The following is a 15,393-nucleotide window of genomic DNA, read 5'->3' on the forward strand; positions in this document are numbered from 1 at the left end:
TCAACTGGATGTCATTTTTACAGCTTTAAGAGTGGAATGAATGGTTCTGCCAAATAAAGGTACAGGAAAGGTCTGTCAAGTTCCAAGGATTTACAACCATGTTAAGAATCAAAGAAATTCAGTCCTACATTGGAATAAAGACTTTCGTGTGCAGAGCAGAGAAGTGGACTGAACTGAAGTTCTTTGAGTAATTAGTGTTGCAAAGAATCTAATCATCACCTCAGCCAATATCTTTAGTGATTACGTATGTGAAAAGGAATCCCTAAAATGTCTTAGGAGTTGCTAAATGTTTCTGTAGTGGGTAAACATTTTTTAAACCCACAAAGATTTAAACGTGCTTTAATTATTTAATTAATTTAATTAATTTCAACTGTGTCTTTTCCCTTTTTTTAAAAATGTGAATTGTAGAAATTTCTTAAGTGACATATCTGACTTCTATTTTACTTCTATTGGACAACACAGATCAATAGTAGCAACTCAATCAAGTTTCAGTCTTAAAACAGAGGTTTCATTATGTGCATCACTTCCAAGAAGCCAATTTCTTCCTTTCCAAAATATTTTAAGGGCTTCTTCCTTAATTAAAATAAAAGTTAGTGACATGTGGTTTAGTGTCCTCGAAGAGTTCATGCAGCTTCAAACAATTTTATTTAAATCATGGAAATAATCATTTTGCATCATGCCCTTTTAAAATTGCTCATGTTCAAGCAAATATTTCTTGGCAAAGTTCCACATTTACCCTTTGGCACATGTTGCATAACTGCTTTTAATCTTTTTTGCCATGAATATTAAAAAAGAGGATATCAGAGTTAAGAAGAGAAAAGCAAAATGATGTGCGACAGCGTAGCGAACTGACAGAGACATTTTTGCCATGCAACTTGAGAAGAGAAATGAAAACAAGGCAAAATCTATCCCAGGCTTAGGTGGAGAAAGACAAGTATCAAATGATTTCACTCATCTGTGGAATATAAGAACAAAGAAAAAACTGAAGGAACAAAACAGCAACAGACTCACAGAACCCAAGAATGGACTAACAGTTATCAAAGGGAAAGGGACTGGGGAGGATGGGTGGGAAGGGAGGGATAAGGGGGAAAAAGGGGCATTATGATTAGCACACATAATGTAGAAGCGGGGAGGGGCATGGGCAAGGCAATACAACACAGAGAAGACAAGTAGTGATTCTATAGCATCTTACTACACTGATGGAAAGCGGCTGTAATGGAGTATGTGGTGGGAACTTGATAATGGGGGAAGTCTAGTAACCATAATGTTGCTCATGTAATTGTACATAAATGGTACCAAAAAAAAAAAAGACTATCCCAGCTTAAGAACTGCTGCATTTCTGCCTGTGGGGAAGGGGGTGAAGTAGTGAGGGAGATGTCAGAGAAAGTTGAGAGCTTTCCCCTACAGCTCAGTTGTGGTAAGAGCAGAGTTCCTGGGGGCAAAATGCAAGTCACATAACTGTGTGTATGAAGAAATAGCTGCAACAAGAGTTTATGTTTTCTTCTCATACCGCAGAATCGAAAATATTTTTTTGCATGTACCCCCAAAGTTTTGGCTCTAATAATAGCTAACATTTATTGGCACTTAGAACATGCCAAGCCTTCACATATATAATCCATTCCATTTTCCCAAGAATGCTAGCAGGAAACTGAGGCACAAAAATGCCAAGTAATTAGAGTCACTCGGTAGGTGGTAGAGGGTAGATGAGAACGCAGCCTTCAGGAGCACTACGGTTGACATCAGAACCCACGCTCCTACCACTGCACATACTGCTTCACCCAGCTCTCCCAACCAAGTTATTCTGTCTCTCCTAGGACATGATGAATCCAAGAGGCTAAAGCCAACACTTCTGTATTTTCCAAGATATTATTTGACATCACCTATAAATTACAATAAATTCAGGATATCGAAAACCAGGTCAACCAAGGGCAATTTTTTATAAGATGTTGGAAGTCTACAACCCTAGAAATTCATTTTAAGAGTGATCAAAGAAGAGTGAAAGTCAGTGAAAGGAAGATTTAGCTTAGATTTTATCCCAGTGGAGCATTATTAATGAACCAAGAGAATGCTATGAAGAAACTGACTTTTGTTATAAGGTGTGACTTTAAAAGGTTACATGCAAATTGCATGCCTGACCCCACTGAAGAGTGCAAGTCCCCCTCTACAATATCTCACAACATACTTTGGTTTCCTTCATATTTAAACACACTTTAGCTCTCTCAGTTTGTTTATTTGTAAAATTGGGATAACCCTACGGAATGTAAGATTTAAACAGATTACATAAAACACTTGGGACAATTCCTAACACACAGCAGAAGCTCAATAAATGTTACCGGGTATTGTCATTTTTAGCATTTAACATTAATTACTGCATATATTTTTAATAACTTTTTATTCAACTTACACACAAAAGATTTTCTTAACAGTTTCCCCATTTCTCACACCTCCCACCACTCTAATATAATAAATTACGGCATAATTTTTTGTGACAGTTCATTCAATGTTTGACTCCCCCCTACTAGAATCTAAACTTCCTAATGGCAGGGGGCAACTCGCCACTGTGGCACACATCACAACTGCTGCCCACTCTCCAGTTCTCCTTGCCACCTGGGCACATGAGAATGTTGTGCTTCCTTGCCTTCTTGGAGCTGAGAATGGCTGCTGACTTGCTTTAACCCATGAAATGTGAGAAGTGTCACTTCTGAGTGGAAGACGTAACTCCCCACTCCTCTTTTTCCCTATTTCAGTGACAGTGTGGCAGCAGATTTGGATGTGAGAATATAACAATGAGTCCTGACATAAAAGATACCTACTTTGGAGGGTAAACTGGGTCCCCAGTAGACATTGATAAGCAAGAAATAAACCACTTTTGCTTAAGCCTCCGAGACTTTGGGGTGGTTTATCACACAGCAGCATAACCCAGCTTACCCTGACTATTACAACCTGTTGTATTCCCATAGTCTAGAATAAGGTCTGGCACATAGTATGTGATCAAGTATGTTTTTACTAAATTAACTAACTGAAAGTTTTAATTATTAATAAAAATGAATGATTTTAGTTAAAGAAATTATTTTTTACTCTATTCTGTGTACAATGAAAAGCTTTGGAAATTTTAACTGATTTGCATGTGGGGGGTCACCATTTTTTGATATCACAGAGTCATACATGCTTTGCTCTACAAAGGGACTCCATTAAAGTGTTGCCGAATTTCAATTGAATAATTTTTTATGTGAAGTGGGAAAAACCTTTATTTCTGTCAGAGTCATTTACTTAAATAATTTTATTTAAGGGCACCAGTGCCTTACAGAACGTACCTGCAAAATTCCCTGTGTGTAGTCCCTGCCCCCAGGACAATTACAACAACAAATGCAGAAATTCCTCAATCACAATTACACTACAAGGGAGAAAGACCTCAAGGTCAGAAGCATTCAGAGAAATTGTTTAAAAAATCGAAGTTGCAGTTTCTCTGGCCAGGGGTATGAGCCCTTGGTTGTAGTATCTTTTACTTTTCATTAGAACAAGAATCAGTAAATTTACCAAGACAAAAACTATGAGCCCAGTTTCATATGGTGGTGGAAGCATGACTGGTTCTACAAGTGGTAATGGTGAGGTCAGGCAGATAAATTGACATCACCACAGATTAAAGCAACGAGGTCCCCAAAGAGTGAGAAAATAAAACCTGAGGCTCTGGTATATGAGAAAGAAGTCACAGAAAAAGAAAACTGTTCTCCAGCACTGCTAATGGTCCTGACAAAATCAGTTCTCTAGGAAGGTTCATCAACTCCTGCTACTTCCCAGATCTAGTGAATAGAGGACCACCAGACTTAAAAGAACATAGATATTGGGAGATGATCTGGCATCTAGTCTGATAAAGGTATGAGAAATAAACAAGTCTAAAGTGGTGGAGAGGATTACATGAAATGACAGCTTTGATCTGTGTGAACATACAAAAACTTTAGGCTTTGAAAAGGACATATGACTCTTGGTGCCAAGGTAGGCAACTTACCTGGACCATCACCTAAGTGTGCGACCTTGGGCAAATATTTAGCTGCTTCCATTTCCTCCCCTGAAAATAAAGATAACGGTGACCACCTCAAAGGATTGTTGTGGGAACTTGACTTGGTTAAATCCTATACAGCACAGTTGGTCTGCCCACAGTAATCACTCAGGCAATGTCCGTCTGTATTACTAGGGCCCTGGTGCGCAAACTATTCAATTATGCGGTCCAGGACTTACCAGCTATTTGACCTTGAGTACATTACTTATCTTCCCTGTGCCTTAGTTTTCTTATCTGTAAAATGAAATAATTCTTACATCATAGGATTGTTAGAAGGAGTCGTGATACAACATCTGGTACAGTTCCTGACTCATAGTTATCCCACAATCACTGCTACCTGACGTACGATTTCTTCTAGTAAGAAGCTGAATGGAATAGCAGACAGCCTGGCTCAGGCACCCGGAAGTGCAGTGGGGTGCGTGAGGGTTTACAGGAATATGTGGAGAAATCAAGGAAAAAGTTCTGGTACTTGTAATGAAATGTGTGTGCTCTCTTACAATGGTGGGGTCTTGGCTCTTTGAGGTGACGTTTAATATGGTGTATGCTCACTTGTTTAAAGGTTGTAAGCTCATGTAAGAAAAGCTGAGATAAATTCCTGAGGGCAGAGATCTACTTACTCTTCCTTGCATCCCCTTCATTCCCAGCACAGTGCCAGACGCGCCAAACGTTTACTGAACCCAGTCAAAACTCGGATCTGGCGCCCTGACTGTCCAGCAGAGGCCGCCCTGGGCCAGGGCACCCGGGACCTGAGCTCCGGGAAAAGGCAGGCCGGGGTGGCCTCGTCTTCGCCGCGGGGCCGGGTGGGAGGGGTTTGACGGCGGGAGGGGTTTGACGGCGGCCGGCGCGGCGGCGGAGGCGGCCCCGGGCTCGCGCGGCTGGGATGGCGCAGAAGCGCGCCGGGCGCTGGAGGACACGCCACTGAAGGAGTCGCGCCGCGTTCGCCTGCCTTCGTCGCTCGCGCCCGCCGACTGCCACCTCAGCCAGCCGGGATCAGGAGGAGCCGTCCGCGCCCGGTGCGCTCGCTCAGTCCCCGCCAACTCCCCGCCGCCCGCGCCTGTCTCGGCCCCGAGCAGCAGGGTACCATGGTCTGCAAGACTCTCTTCGCTCTCTGCATCTTCACGGCAGGTATTTTGGGGGGGTCGTCCTCCCGGAGGGGCCGGGCGCTGTAGGGGCTGAAGACCGGGAAGTAAGTCGCCGCGCTTGGGTGGTCGGAGTGGTGCGAGTCTCCGGGTTTGCGCAAAGTGTGCGCCCTGGGGTTTGGGGTGAGATGCGCCTTTGGAGATCCTAGGCTGTAAGGGAGCGAGGGGGTGACAGGCAGCCCGCGCCCGTCAGACTCCGGGTTTTGTGGTTCTTTGTGGAACAGGTGGCTGCGCGACGCGTTCGAACATCGGGTGGGCGACACTGGCTGCGAATGGAGACTTCTCAGGTCTCCAAGCATACCCTGCCAAAGTCGTCCGGGCACTAGGTTTCTCGACGCGGTTGGGTCCAGGGAGGGATGAAAAAAGCGGGAGAAACGGAGGGGAAAGAAATCGCATCTGGGAAGGCTTTAAGCAGCGGCTGCGCGCCTGACCGGCTGCTGTGCGTTGCCCGAGACTTGGAGGTCTCCGGTCTCGGGCGTCCCTTCCTAATTACGCTTGGATGCGGCACTAACAGCCCCGCAGGCAGCTGCCCGGCCCCGGCTCAAGCTTGCTATCACCGCTGGGGGTTTGCAGTTCTACCCAGTGGCCTACAGTCTTTCGACAATGCATGAGGGGGCAGAAACTATTAACTTGGCTAAAGTAGCATCCCGGTTCCCCCCCATCCCCACGCACACACATATCCCGCCTCGGGACGGATCCCCCGCGCGCGTCCTAGGTCGCTAGACCACCGACTGCAGCGGCCTCCCGAATGGGGCGGAGGGGAGGGGAGCAGGACTGAACTCCTCATGAGTGGGTGGAGAAGAGGGGGAGATTCACAACAACGCTTTGAGTCTGGAGTTGGGGTACCCAGAATTGCAGCCCGACAAAGGACAACTATAGACTATGGATAAAGCACCATTGGAAAAGGAAGCCCCCGGCTGCTCGGACACTGGCCTGTTTAGATAAGAATATTCCTAAACCACGTAGCACAAGCCTCTTCGACCCTGCGTGTAATGTGTGTGGTTTTTTTCTCCTGAGTTACTTGGGTTTCTGTAATCGTGGACACAAGTTACAATCTCTTGTAAAGAAGCTAGGGTTTCCTGGCGCCTCTCGAAGGATAATACAGTTCTGAGGAAAAGTTTCCCCACTTGAGGCTACAGCGTGTTTTCCTCTGCTTGCTGAACGCCAGAGAGATCTCTTTTCGCTCTGGTATCTACCACGGTTCGGAGACTTGTCGGCAGACGGTTCCCGAGCACTCTAGCGCTGCTTCTGCGGCGCAACCTGGGGCAGGGCTTGGAGCGCCCGCGTCCCAGCAGGTGTAACAGATGCCTCCCAAACCCCTGGATTGCCTACTGTGGCAATTGAGCCTCCCAGCAAGAGATGTTTACGAAATGACGTGGAAAGTGCCTTTACTTCCTCCTCACCAGAAATCTTTTCCTGAGGCTCGAGGCTCAGAGCACCTTGAAGCAGCCAGTAGAGCCAGTAGGTAGGTTTGCTAATTTTATTCCGTGGCTTGTCTTTCTTATTTTTATTTTTTTACAGCTATGGCAGTTGGCAAAACCCGGATTAGCACTCCTAGGCACTGTATTGTATTTTTTTTTCCTAAAGAGCTCAAGACATTTTTCTTGGCCAGTTTTAGCCTGTATTCCGGAAGCAGGAATACAGCCCTTGTCCACCGCTGGTGTTGGGGGGTGGCGGCCCGCGGAACAGCCTCGCCCAGATCCCTGCACATGTATGTCACAGGTCAGCGCCAAGAAGATCACAGCCTCCCAGTTCTGGGGCTCCCCGGACCCCAGAAGACAGTTATGTTTCAATGTACATCTCCCTAATAGACAGTGATGAAGCTTCATCCTTCTCTGATGTTTGTGCCTTGTAGAATTCTCTTTAGGGGGTCAGTGTGTTGTTAGGCTACTTGCAGTCAGTTGTTAGGCAAGTAATACAAATTGTGGCATAAATACGCATGAGATTCTTTGAATCCCAAAGTAGGGTGTTCTAAATATTTTTTTTTAGAAAAAAAATAGATGTGTTAGGAAAGGAGAGAGCTGTAAGGGTTCTTGAAGTGAAAGTTGCATGCATATTTAAGTGACTCATCCAGCGCTCCCTTGGCAAAGCTCTAGTTTCACCAAGCAGTTTTTTTCTTTTCTTTTCTCTTTTTCTTCCTTTCCTCCCTTCCTTCCTTCCTTCCCTTCCTCTCTCTCTCTCTCTCTCTCTCTCTCTCTCTCTCTCTCTCTCTCTCTCTCTCTCTCTCTCTCTCTCTCTCTCTCTCTCTCTCTCTCTCTCTCTCTCTCTCTCTCTCTTTCTCTTTCTCCCTCTCTCTCCCTCTCTCCTCCTCTCCTTCTCTCCCTTCTTTTCCTTCCTTCCTTTTTTCTTTCTCCATTTTTTGTCTTCTCTTATTTTTCTTCCTTCCTTTTTTTTTCTTTCTTTATTTTTATCCCTCCAGTTTTAGAGGCTTCAGGAAAATTTCTGTACAACTTACAAGGTGATACTTTCTTGAGCCAGAAATGACTTTGGCAGGCAGATTTTTTTTAGTTTAATAAATTCTCTCAATATATACATAGCATTTCCTCCAGCCTGTATAATGGATATTTATTCACTTGTATTTTATTTTTTATTTTGGTATCATTAATATACAATTACATGAGCAACATTGTGGTTACTAGATTCCCCCCATTATCAAGTCCCCACCACATACCCCATTATAGTCACTGTCCATCAGCATAGTAAGATGCTATAGAGTCACTACTTGTCTTCCCTGTGCTATACTGCCTTCCGAGTGCCCGCCCCTACATTATGTGTGCTAATCATAATACCCCTTATTCCCCTTCTACCTCCCCCCCTCCCCCCACCCCAGTCCCTTTCCCTTTGGCAACTGTTAGTCCATTCTTGGGTTCTGTGAGTCTGCTGCTGTTTTGTTCCTTCAGTTTTTGCTTTGTTCTTATGCTCCACAGATGAGTGACATCATTTGGTACTTGTTTTTCTCCACCTGGCTTATTTCACTGGGCATGATACCCTCTAGCTCCATCCATGTTGTTGCAAATGGTAGGATTTGTTTTCTTCTTTTGGCTGAATAATATCCCATTGTGTATATGTACCACATCTTCTTTATCCATTCATCTACTGATGGACACTTTGGTTGCTTCCATTTTTTGGCTATTGTAAATAGTGCTGCAATAAACACAGGGGTGCATATGCCTGTTTGAAACTGGGATCCTGCATTCTTAGGGTAAATTCCTAGGAGTGGAATTCCTAGGTCAAATGGTATTTCTATTTTGAGTTTTTTGAGGAACCTCCATACTGCTTTCCACAATGGTTGAACTAGTTTACATTCCCATATTCACTTGTATTTTTAAAAGAGGAAGAGAGAATCATTGGACTGTCTTTGGATTAGGACTGTCTTTTGATTGTGGTAGAAAACTAGCACAGCTTTTTTACAAACCATTCCCAAACACCTCTTATGTCTGTACAGGAGTACTGCCTCCAAATTAAAATACAACCCAGAACCTTCAAGGTTTGGTGGCAAAACGGAGAAGGGAGGGAGGATGTCAGGCCACAGTGAGCTTCCATTGTCCTTCCTTCCCTCATACCCTCTGGAGCCTCTTCCTTCACTCTCACCATCATCATTGAGGCCATCTTATGTTCTATGGCCCATTTTACTTTAAAACTCCCTCACTGAGACATCTGAGATATACTGAAACTTTCAAAAGTCTTTTCCAGATCTCAAGGAGGACAAAAGGAAAACAAGCATAGGTAAGAGAGTCCCAAACCCCAGGATCCTACTTTCCCTGCCCAGGGCTCTGCCCTGTCTCTGCTCTCTACCCATTACCCAGGCTGACTCATTGCCCCCTTGGTGTTCAAGACCAGGAGAACTAAATTCTAGTAGGCCACCAACTAGATATCCCATTTGTGTTCTGGGCCTGTCAGATAGCTCTTCTCCAGGTGACTAACATCCAGAATGTCCTTATCCTTGCAGAAAGACCCTGCCCTCCACATTTATAGCTCTGTTCTAACTGCAGGTCCTAATATAAGTCAGGACCTTCTCATATGCAATTAAAGCCTTATCATATACACCATATCATGAGCATATGAAAAATAAACCAAAATGCACACACACACTTCAGAAACAGCCAGATTGCTTATGGTTGGCTTAGAGTGGGGATGGAAGGGTTATTTGTACTCCGTTAGTGTGGTTACCTCCTGTTTCCCAGAAGTATGTGTCACAGTCAAAGAAGTGACACCTCCTTCACTTGAAGCCTGATCTGAGTAGATGGAAGCTCTTCATTGCTAATTGATACATGTACTGAGAAAGTGTCGCAAAGTGGTGAACACGTAGATTCTGCTGCCAAACTACCTAGACACAAAGCTAAGTTTTACTACTTACTAATTATGTAATTTAGGGCAAGTAACTTAACCACTCTGAGTTTTCTTATCTACAAAACAGGGGAATAAAACCTCATAAGGTTCTTGAAAGTGTTAAATGACTGACTATACCTATAGTTCCTGGGACATAGTTAGTTCTCAGTAAGTGTTAGCTATTATTGTTGCTATTATTCTTATTAATAAGTTTACTCTATTTGGTACCGATTAGGTCATCCTCTCAAAAAACAGAGTTTGTATGTTTGCTCTTGGACTATGTAAATCAAAGATCTAATTAATATTCCAGCCCAGGGCCAGCTGTTCTGGAGAACCCTAATGTGAAAAGTAAGAGATATTCAGCTGAGCCTACTAAATGCCTAATTTGAAAAGGTTGATAACATCCCACCTCAGATTTAGCAAAACAGTCCAAAAAATGCTCAGTAAAAAATAGTAGTAAAATCTCACCAAGGACTTCATTTCTTCCACAAAGTCTTTTGCAAATGGATGTGTTTCAAAAGCTGAACTCAGCTAAATCTTAGGTCAGGTTTCCAGAGCCACAAACTTTGGATAATTCAGGTCAGACAATTTAGGAGAAGGCAGCTCATGGTGTCTGAATGATCCAGAATGCCTTTCTCCAGAACCCAGAGTCATCGATACTGGCCAGATCTTTAATTTAACTTGAGCATTTGGGCCTGGTGTAATTGTGCTTATGTTTTTATAAGGAAATTTCATTGGCCAAGTATTTCCCTGGGGCAGTGGGTACAGCATCTACAGGAAACAATGGAAAGGTACATTTAAAAAAAAAATATTTTCAACACGGATTGGCTGTCTTAACACCCAAATGAAAGGAATCTTGCCATAGCATTTACAACAGTTTACTTCCTTTTGGAAGTATCTGTTATTGAAATTACATATGTTAGTTTAGGAATCAGATATTTGCTTTGCTAATAAGATAATGAATGAAACAATTACTTGAAAAAATTAATGTTTCATTTAGAAGACAGCAACAATTCTAAAAAGAAGCAGGCAAATAGTGAGCATGTGCCTTGTGCAATGATTGCTTTTTACATGGAAATGCAGGGCAAATAGGTTATCATCTGGTTACTCTGAAAGCAGGGTGACTATAAAATAAGATTGATTTGTGTATGCAGTTCATGGCATGACTTTTTTTACTCACAGCTTAAATTATTTCAATGACAGGGATTGCTGTAACATCAAGATTTTCTGATGTGTGGATCTTTAAATGTTCATTATAATCCTTTGCACCAGCATATAGCCCATTTCTTTCACCTGTTTTAGTGTCATTGATAAACCCTGATACTGTTGGCATTTCATAAGTAATAAAAGAAAATAGACAATTATATAATTCTTTCCATCTGTATTTTTCATTGATGCAGGGTAGTATAATATCAGCTGAGAATAAGCTGTGTTCATTTACCTTTGGCTAGTGTTGCCAGGTTGACAACTTAAAATACAGGGTGCCCAGTCCAGCTTGAATTTCAAATAAACAGTGAATTCTAAGTATGTCCCACACTGTACTTGGGACACACATAAATGAAATACTTCTTTGATGTTTATCTTGAATTCAAACTTAACTGGACATTCTGTGTTTTATCTAGAAACCCTACCTTTGGACCTCCATCTGTAGTTCATCTATGCAATGGGTTTGATATAGTACTAGCTTTATTTTGAACACTGCCTCACCCAGTTTAAGTTGCCCTGCCTCCATTTCATTAGTAACAATCTGTTCATGGGAGGACAGGGAGATTTCAGAGCCGCTCTATCTGGGATAACAACTACAAGGATTAGGATTCAGAGGCAGCTCCTCAATGAAACATTTTGAATCTGATGGTATATCCATCAGCTGTGCATTATTGTATGTTTCTGAACAACTGGAATTTCTATAGTCTCCCTATGGCCACATTACCTGGCCCCCTTGTGACCTTTCCTTTTTGAAAAATAGTATATTTTAATGGTAGCAATGTTCTTGCCTAGGAGCTGGAACTAGAAGCCTTCTAGAATCCAGCTATAGAATAGCTTTCGATTTCAAGGCTCTCTTCTGTGCCAGGATCTTAATACATCTCACAAATATTAATTAAATAAGGTTTCATAATTCCTGCAGGATAGGTTCATTGGTATCACTTGAAAGCTGTGGCTGCCTAGAGCCAAAAGCTGCATATTTGACAGAATTTTAAGGCAGATTTTTAAAAATCCTTTAAGCAATTGGGCAGTGCTGGAAATTTGCACCTTTTATACCTAAGAGAAAATCTGTGAAGTGGTAACTGCTAAGTGGAAAAAAAAACTTTGGGAAGTTACCAGGTGTGATATTAGAAAACATGTCTATTCAGTACAAAATAAGATGAATGGTAGAATACAACTTTGATGATAATATCTTCCACTTACAGTCCAAATTCTGACACATGATTTTCTTTTCCTTTAGGGAGGAAATAAGGACATGGGAACTCTATTACAGGTGATGAACATGAAAATTGGAGGAGAGAAGGTTTTCTTTGTTTGATTTTTTTTTTTTCTGGCCATGATTATAAACTTAAAGCTATCATTCAGACATCCCACTGATTGGAGAACACATTGTATTTCCTTATAAGGGGTTATTAAAATATGTTACCTTTTAAATTATGATATTCTTGCCAGCTTTATGTAGTCCAAAATCATAACTGCATTACTGATGGAGTTTATTCACCCACTGCTTGTATCCATGATGGATTGTTACCAGTGTGGTCTGCCCCTTATGAAATCTTTTCATTTTCTGTTAGAAAAGCTTTCATGGTCCCACAGATAGACTACAGACAGATACCATTATACTGGCAATGAACATTTTTCTGATAATTAAACACTCCACGTTATATGATTCTTGTTTTGTACTATAATTTGGATTCCTTAGGAAGAACAATAACAATTATTGCAAGGATAAAAGGATGCTCTCTTTCTTCACTATGTAGAAGCTATAATGTATTATCTACATGTGTTTAGGGAAATGTTTAAGACTCTAGTCACTCCAGTCCCTTCAATAACTGGTGTTGGGAAAACTGGACAGCTACATACAAGAGAATAAAACTGGATTACTGTTTAACTCCACACACAAAAGTAAATTCAAAATGGATCAAAGACCTAAATATAAGACAAAAACCATAAAACTCTTAGATGAAAACATAGGCAAAAATCTCTTGAACATAAGAATGAGCAATTTTTTTCTGGACACATCTCCTTGGGCAAGGAAACAAAATCAAAACTGAGTAAGTGGGACTACATCAAACTAAAAAGCTTCTGTATAGGAAAGGACACCATTAACAGAACAAAAAACAACCTACAGTATGGGAGAATATATTTATAAATGATCGATCCAATAAGGGGTTGACATGTAAAATATATAAAGAACTCATATGACAACACCAGAAAAACAAATAACCCAATTAAAAAATGAGTGGAGTACCTGAACAAACTGTTTTCCAAAGAAGAAATGTAGATGGCCAACAGGCACATGAAAAGATGCTCCACATCGCTAATCATCAGGGAAATACAAATCAAACCGCAATGAGATACAACCTCACACCAGATAGAATGGCCACCATTAAAAAGATAAGAAATAACAAGTGTTGGCAAGGAAGTGGAGAAATGGGAGCCCTCCTACACTGTCGGTGGGAATGTCACCAATTGGTACAGCCACTGTGGAAAGCAGTACAGAGGTTCCTTAAAAATCTAAAAATAGAAATACCATATGACCCAGTAATTCTACTTCTAGGGGTTTACCTGAAGAAAACAAAATTCCTGATTCAAAAAGATATATGCACCCCTATGTTTATTGCCACATTATTTACAATAGCCAAGTGATGGAAGCAACCTAAGTGCCCATCAATAAATGAATGGATAAAGATGATGTGATGCAATCATCACAATGGACATTATTGTGACAGTGGAATATTATTCAGCCATAAAAAAAGAAGTCCTGCCATTTGCAACAACATGGATGGATCTAGAGGGTATCATGCTAACTGAAATAAGCCAGGCAGAGAAAGACAAATACCATATGATTTCACTTATTTGTGAAATATAAAAATAAAACGAACAAAATAGCAGTAGACTCATAGACACTGAGAAGTGACAGGTGGTTACCATGGAGGAGGGGCTGGGGTGGGTGGGTGGGAAGGGTGAGGGAGATAAAGGGACACAAAAATCTCAATTATAATGTAAGTTGGTCTCAGGGATGGTAGTACAGCATGGAGAATATAGCCAATGATTCTGTAACATCTTCCTGTGTTGACAGATAGTAACAACACTAGTGGGGGTGAGGATTTAATAATATGGGTAACTGCTGAACCACTGTGTTGTATACTTGAAGCCAATATAAGATTGTCTATCAGCTATACTTCAATAAAAAACTAGACTCCAGTCATTCTATTGAGTTAATGTAATGTGTCATATTATGAGAGAATTTCAGTACATTTCAGAATTATAACATGAGGGAGTCTCAATATTTTTTTTAATAGAGAGTCCTAAAGAAATCTGGTGGACTGAACACCTCTTTTTTGGCCTGGAGAAGGAAGCAAGGTACTGGCCAATCACCACCAAGGTGCTGGTCATGGGAATTGTTGCCGTTGATGGATCTGCCACATGAGAGGCAATGGCAAGGCGAGTAAGGCCATCACCCAACAACAGGGAACCCTGGTAAAAATGACAATGTTGATGGAGACAGGCACTCAAGAGGAGAGAGCCCTGGAGTTCTCCTTTCAAAGAGCTGTTCAGGCAGGTCTGAGCATATGAAACAACTACCAGTTTTTGAGGATAAATGATCATTCATCAGTTATATTCTAGGAAATGTTGGGGGTAAGGAAGTGTGATGTCACATTATGTGGGGAACATGGCTAAGAAATAGAGAATAGGAAGGGGCAGTGGCTGTTTTGGAATTTCTGCATAGGATACATGGGAGAGGCAGGGGTGTCTGCTGCATGAGACTGAGAAGACCAGATGGCTGGGGGTGTGGGGGGGCTGTGGGGGGTGTAATTGAAATTATTTAGAACTACTAAAGACCAAACCACCACATTGACACTGCTGCTAGAAATGGAAAATTCATCAGTGTTCATTTTTAGGTGAAGGGATAAGAGATTCCTCCTCAGTTTATATGAACATAGAGCCAATTTCAGTGTGTTTTTTTATTTTTGTGAAAGGTTGTAAATTGACCCTTTCAGATGAAACAATGCAATAGACCCTGTTGGCAGGTAATTACGGTACCTTCATCATGGTGAAGGGAAGATGAATGAGAAAACACCCTGAGATGTCAAGGGGAATTCAGCTTCCAGGTGTGCATCCATTAAGGAGAGCTGGGTATCCTGGGGGTGCTCCCTTCCAGGCAGCATTCCTAGAACTGTACTTCAAAAAGAGTCCAGTTTTGAGCACACTCTCCTTTAAAAGCTTATGCAGAGAAACCCAGCCCTGATATTTATCAGGTGAAAATGGGGTTTGTGTTACTTCGTATGAGAAGCAACATGGCGTGTTAGAAGGGGCTTCGGTGTAGGCAGGCTGGCACCGAATGCCAGCAGCAGGCTCTGTTTCCTCCCTCGTGGTGTTATGATAAGGTACCTCGAGTGCTATGTGAGTAAACACTCAGCAAATGTTTCTTAAGCAGGTACTCCAACAGATAGAAGATTTATTTTATTTCACTTCATTTGGTTGTCTGCCTCCCAGTACTAAATTACAGATGCTTGAGAGCAGGAATTTTAGCTGTTTTGTCCCTGCTGTGTCCCCAGCATGTAGAACAGAGCAAGACACATACTGAGTGCTTAGCAAATATTTGTTCAATTAATTTTTAATTGAGAACTTAGATACACTAATCTAAGTCCAATGCTCTGA

General features: G+C 41.9%; 1 protein-coding gene across 2 annotated transcripts in view; it reads left to right on the forward strand.

The window, feature by feature from the left end:
- The first annotated feature begins 4,882 nt into the window (after positions 1-4,882).
- Positions 4,883-15,393, forward strand: part of PARM1 (prostate androgen-regulated mucin-like protein 1) — a 96,922-nt gene continuing 86,411 nt past the window's right edge. For both annotated transcript variants that reach the window (XM_036927505.2, XM_036927504.2), the window contains exon 1: positions 4,883-5,182. In XM_036927505.2, coding sequence (XP_036783400.2) covers positions 5,140-5,182 — 43 coding nt within the window. In that variant the 5' untranslated portion in view covers positions 4,883-5,139. The remainder of the gene's footprint in view (positions 5,183-15,393) is intronic.

The sequence above is a fragment of the Manis pentadactyla genome, chromosome 5 (genome assembly GCF_030020395.1).
Source record: "Manis pentadactyla isolate mManPen7 chromosome 5, mManPen7.hap1, whole genome shotgun sequence".
NCBI lineage: Eukaryota > Metazoa > Chordata > Mammalia > Pholidota > Manidae > Manis > Manis pentadactyla.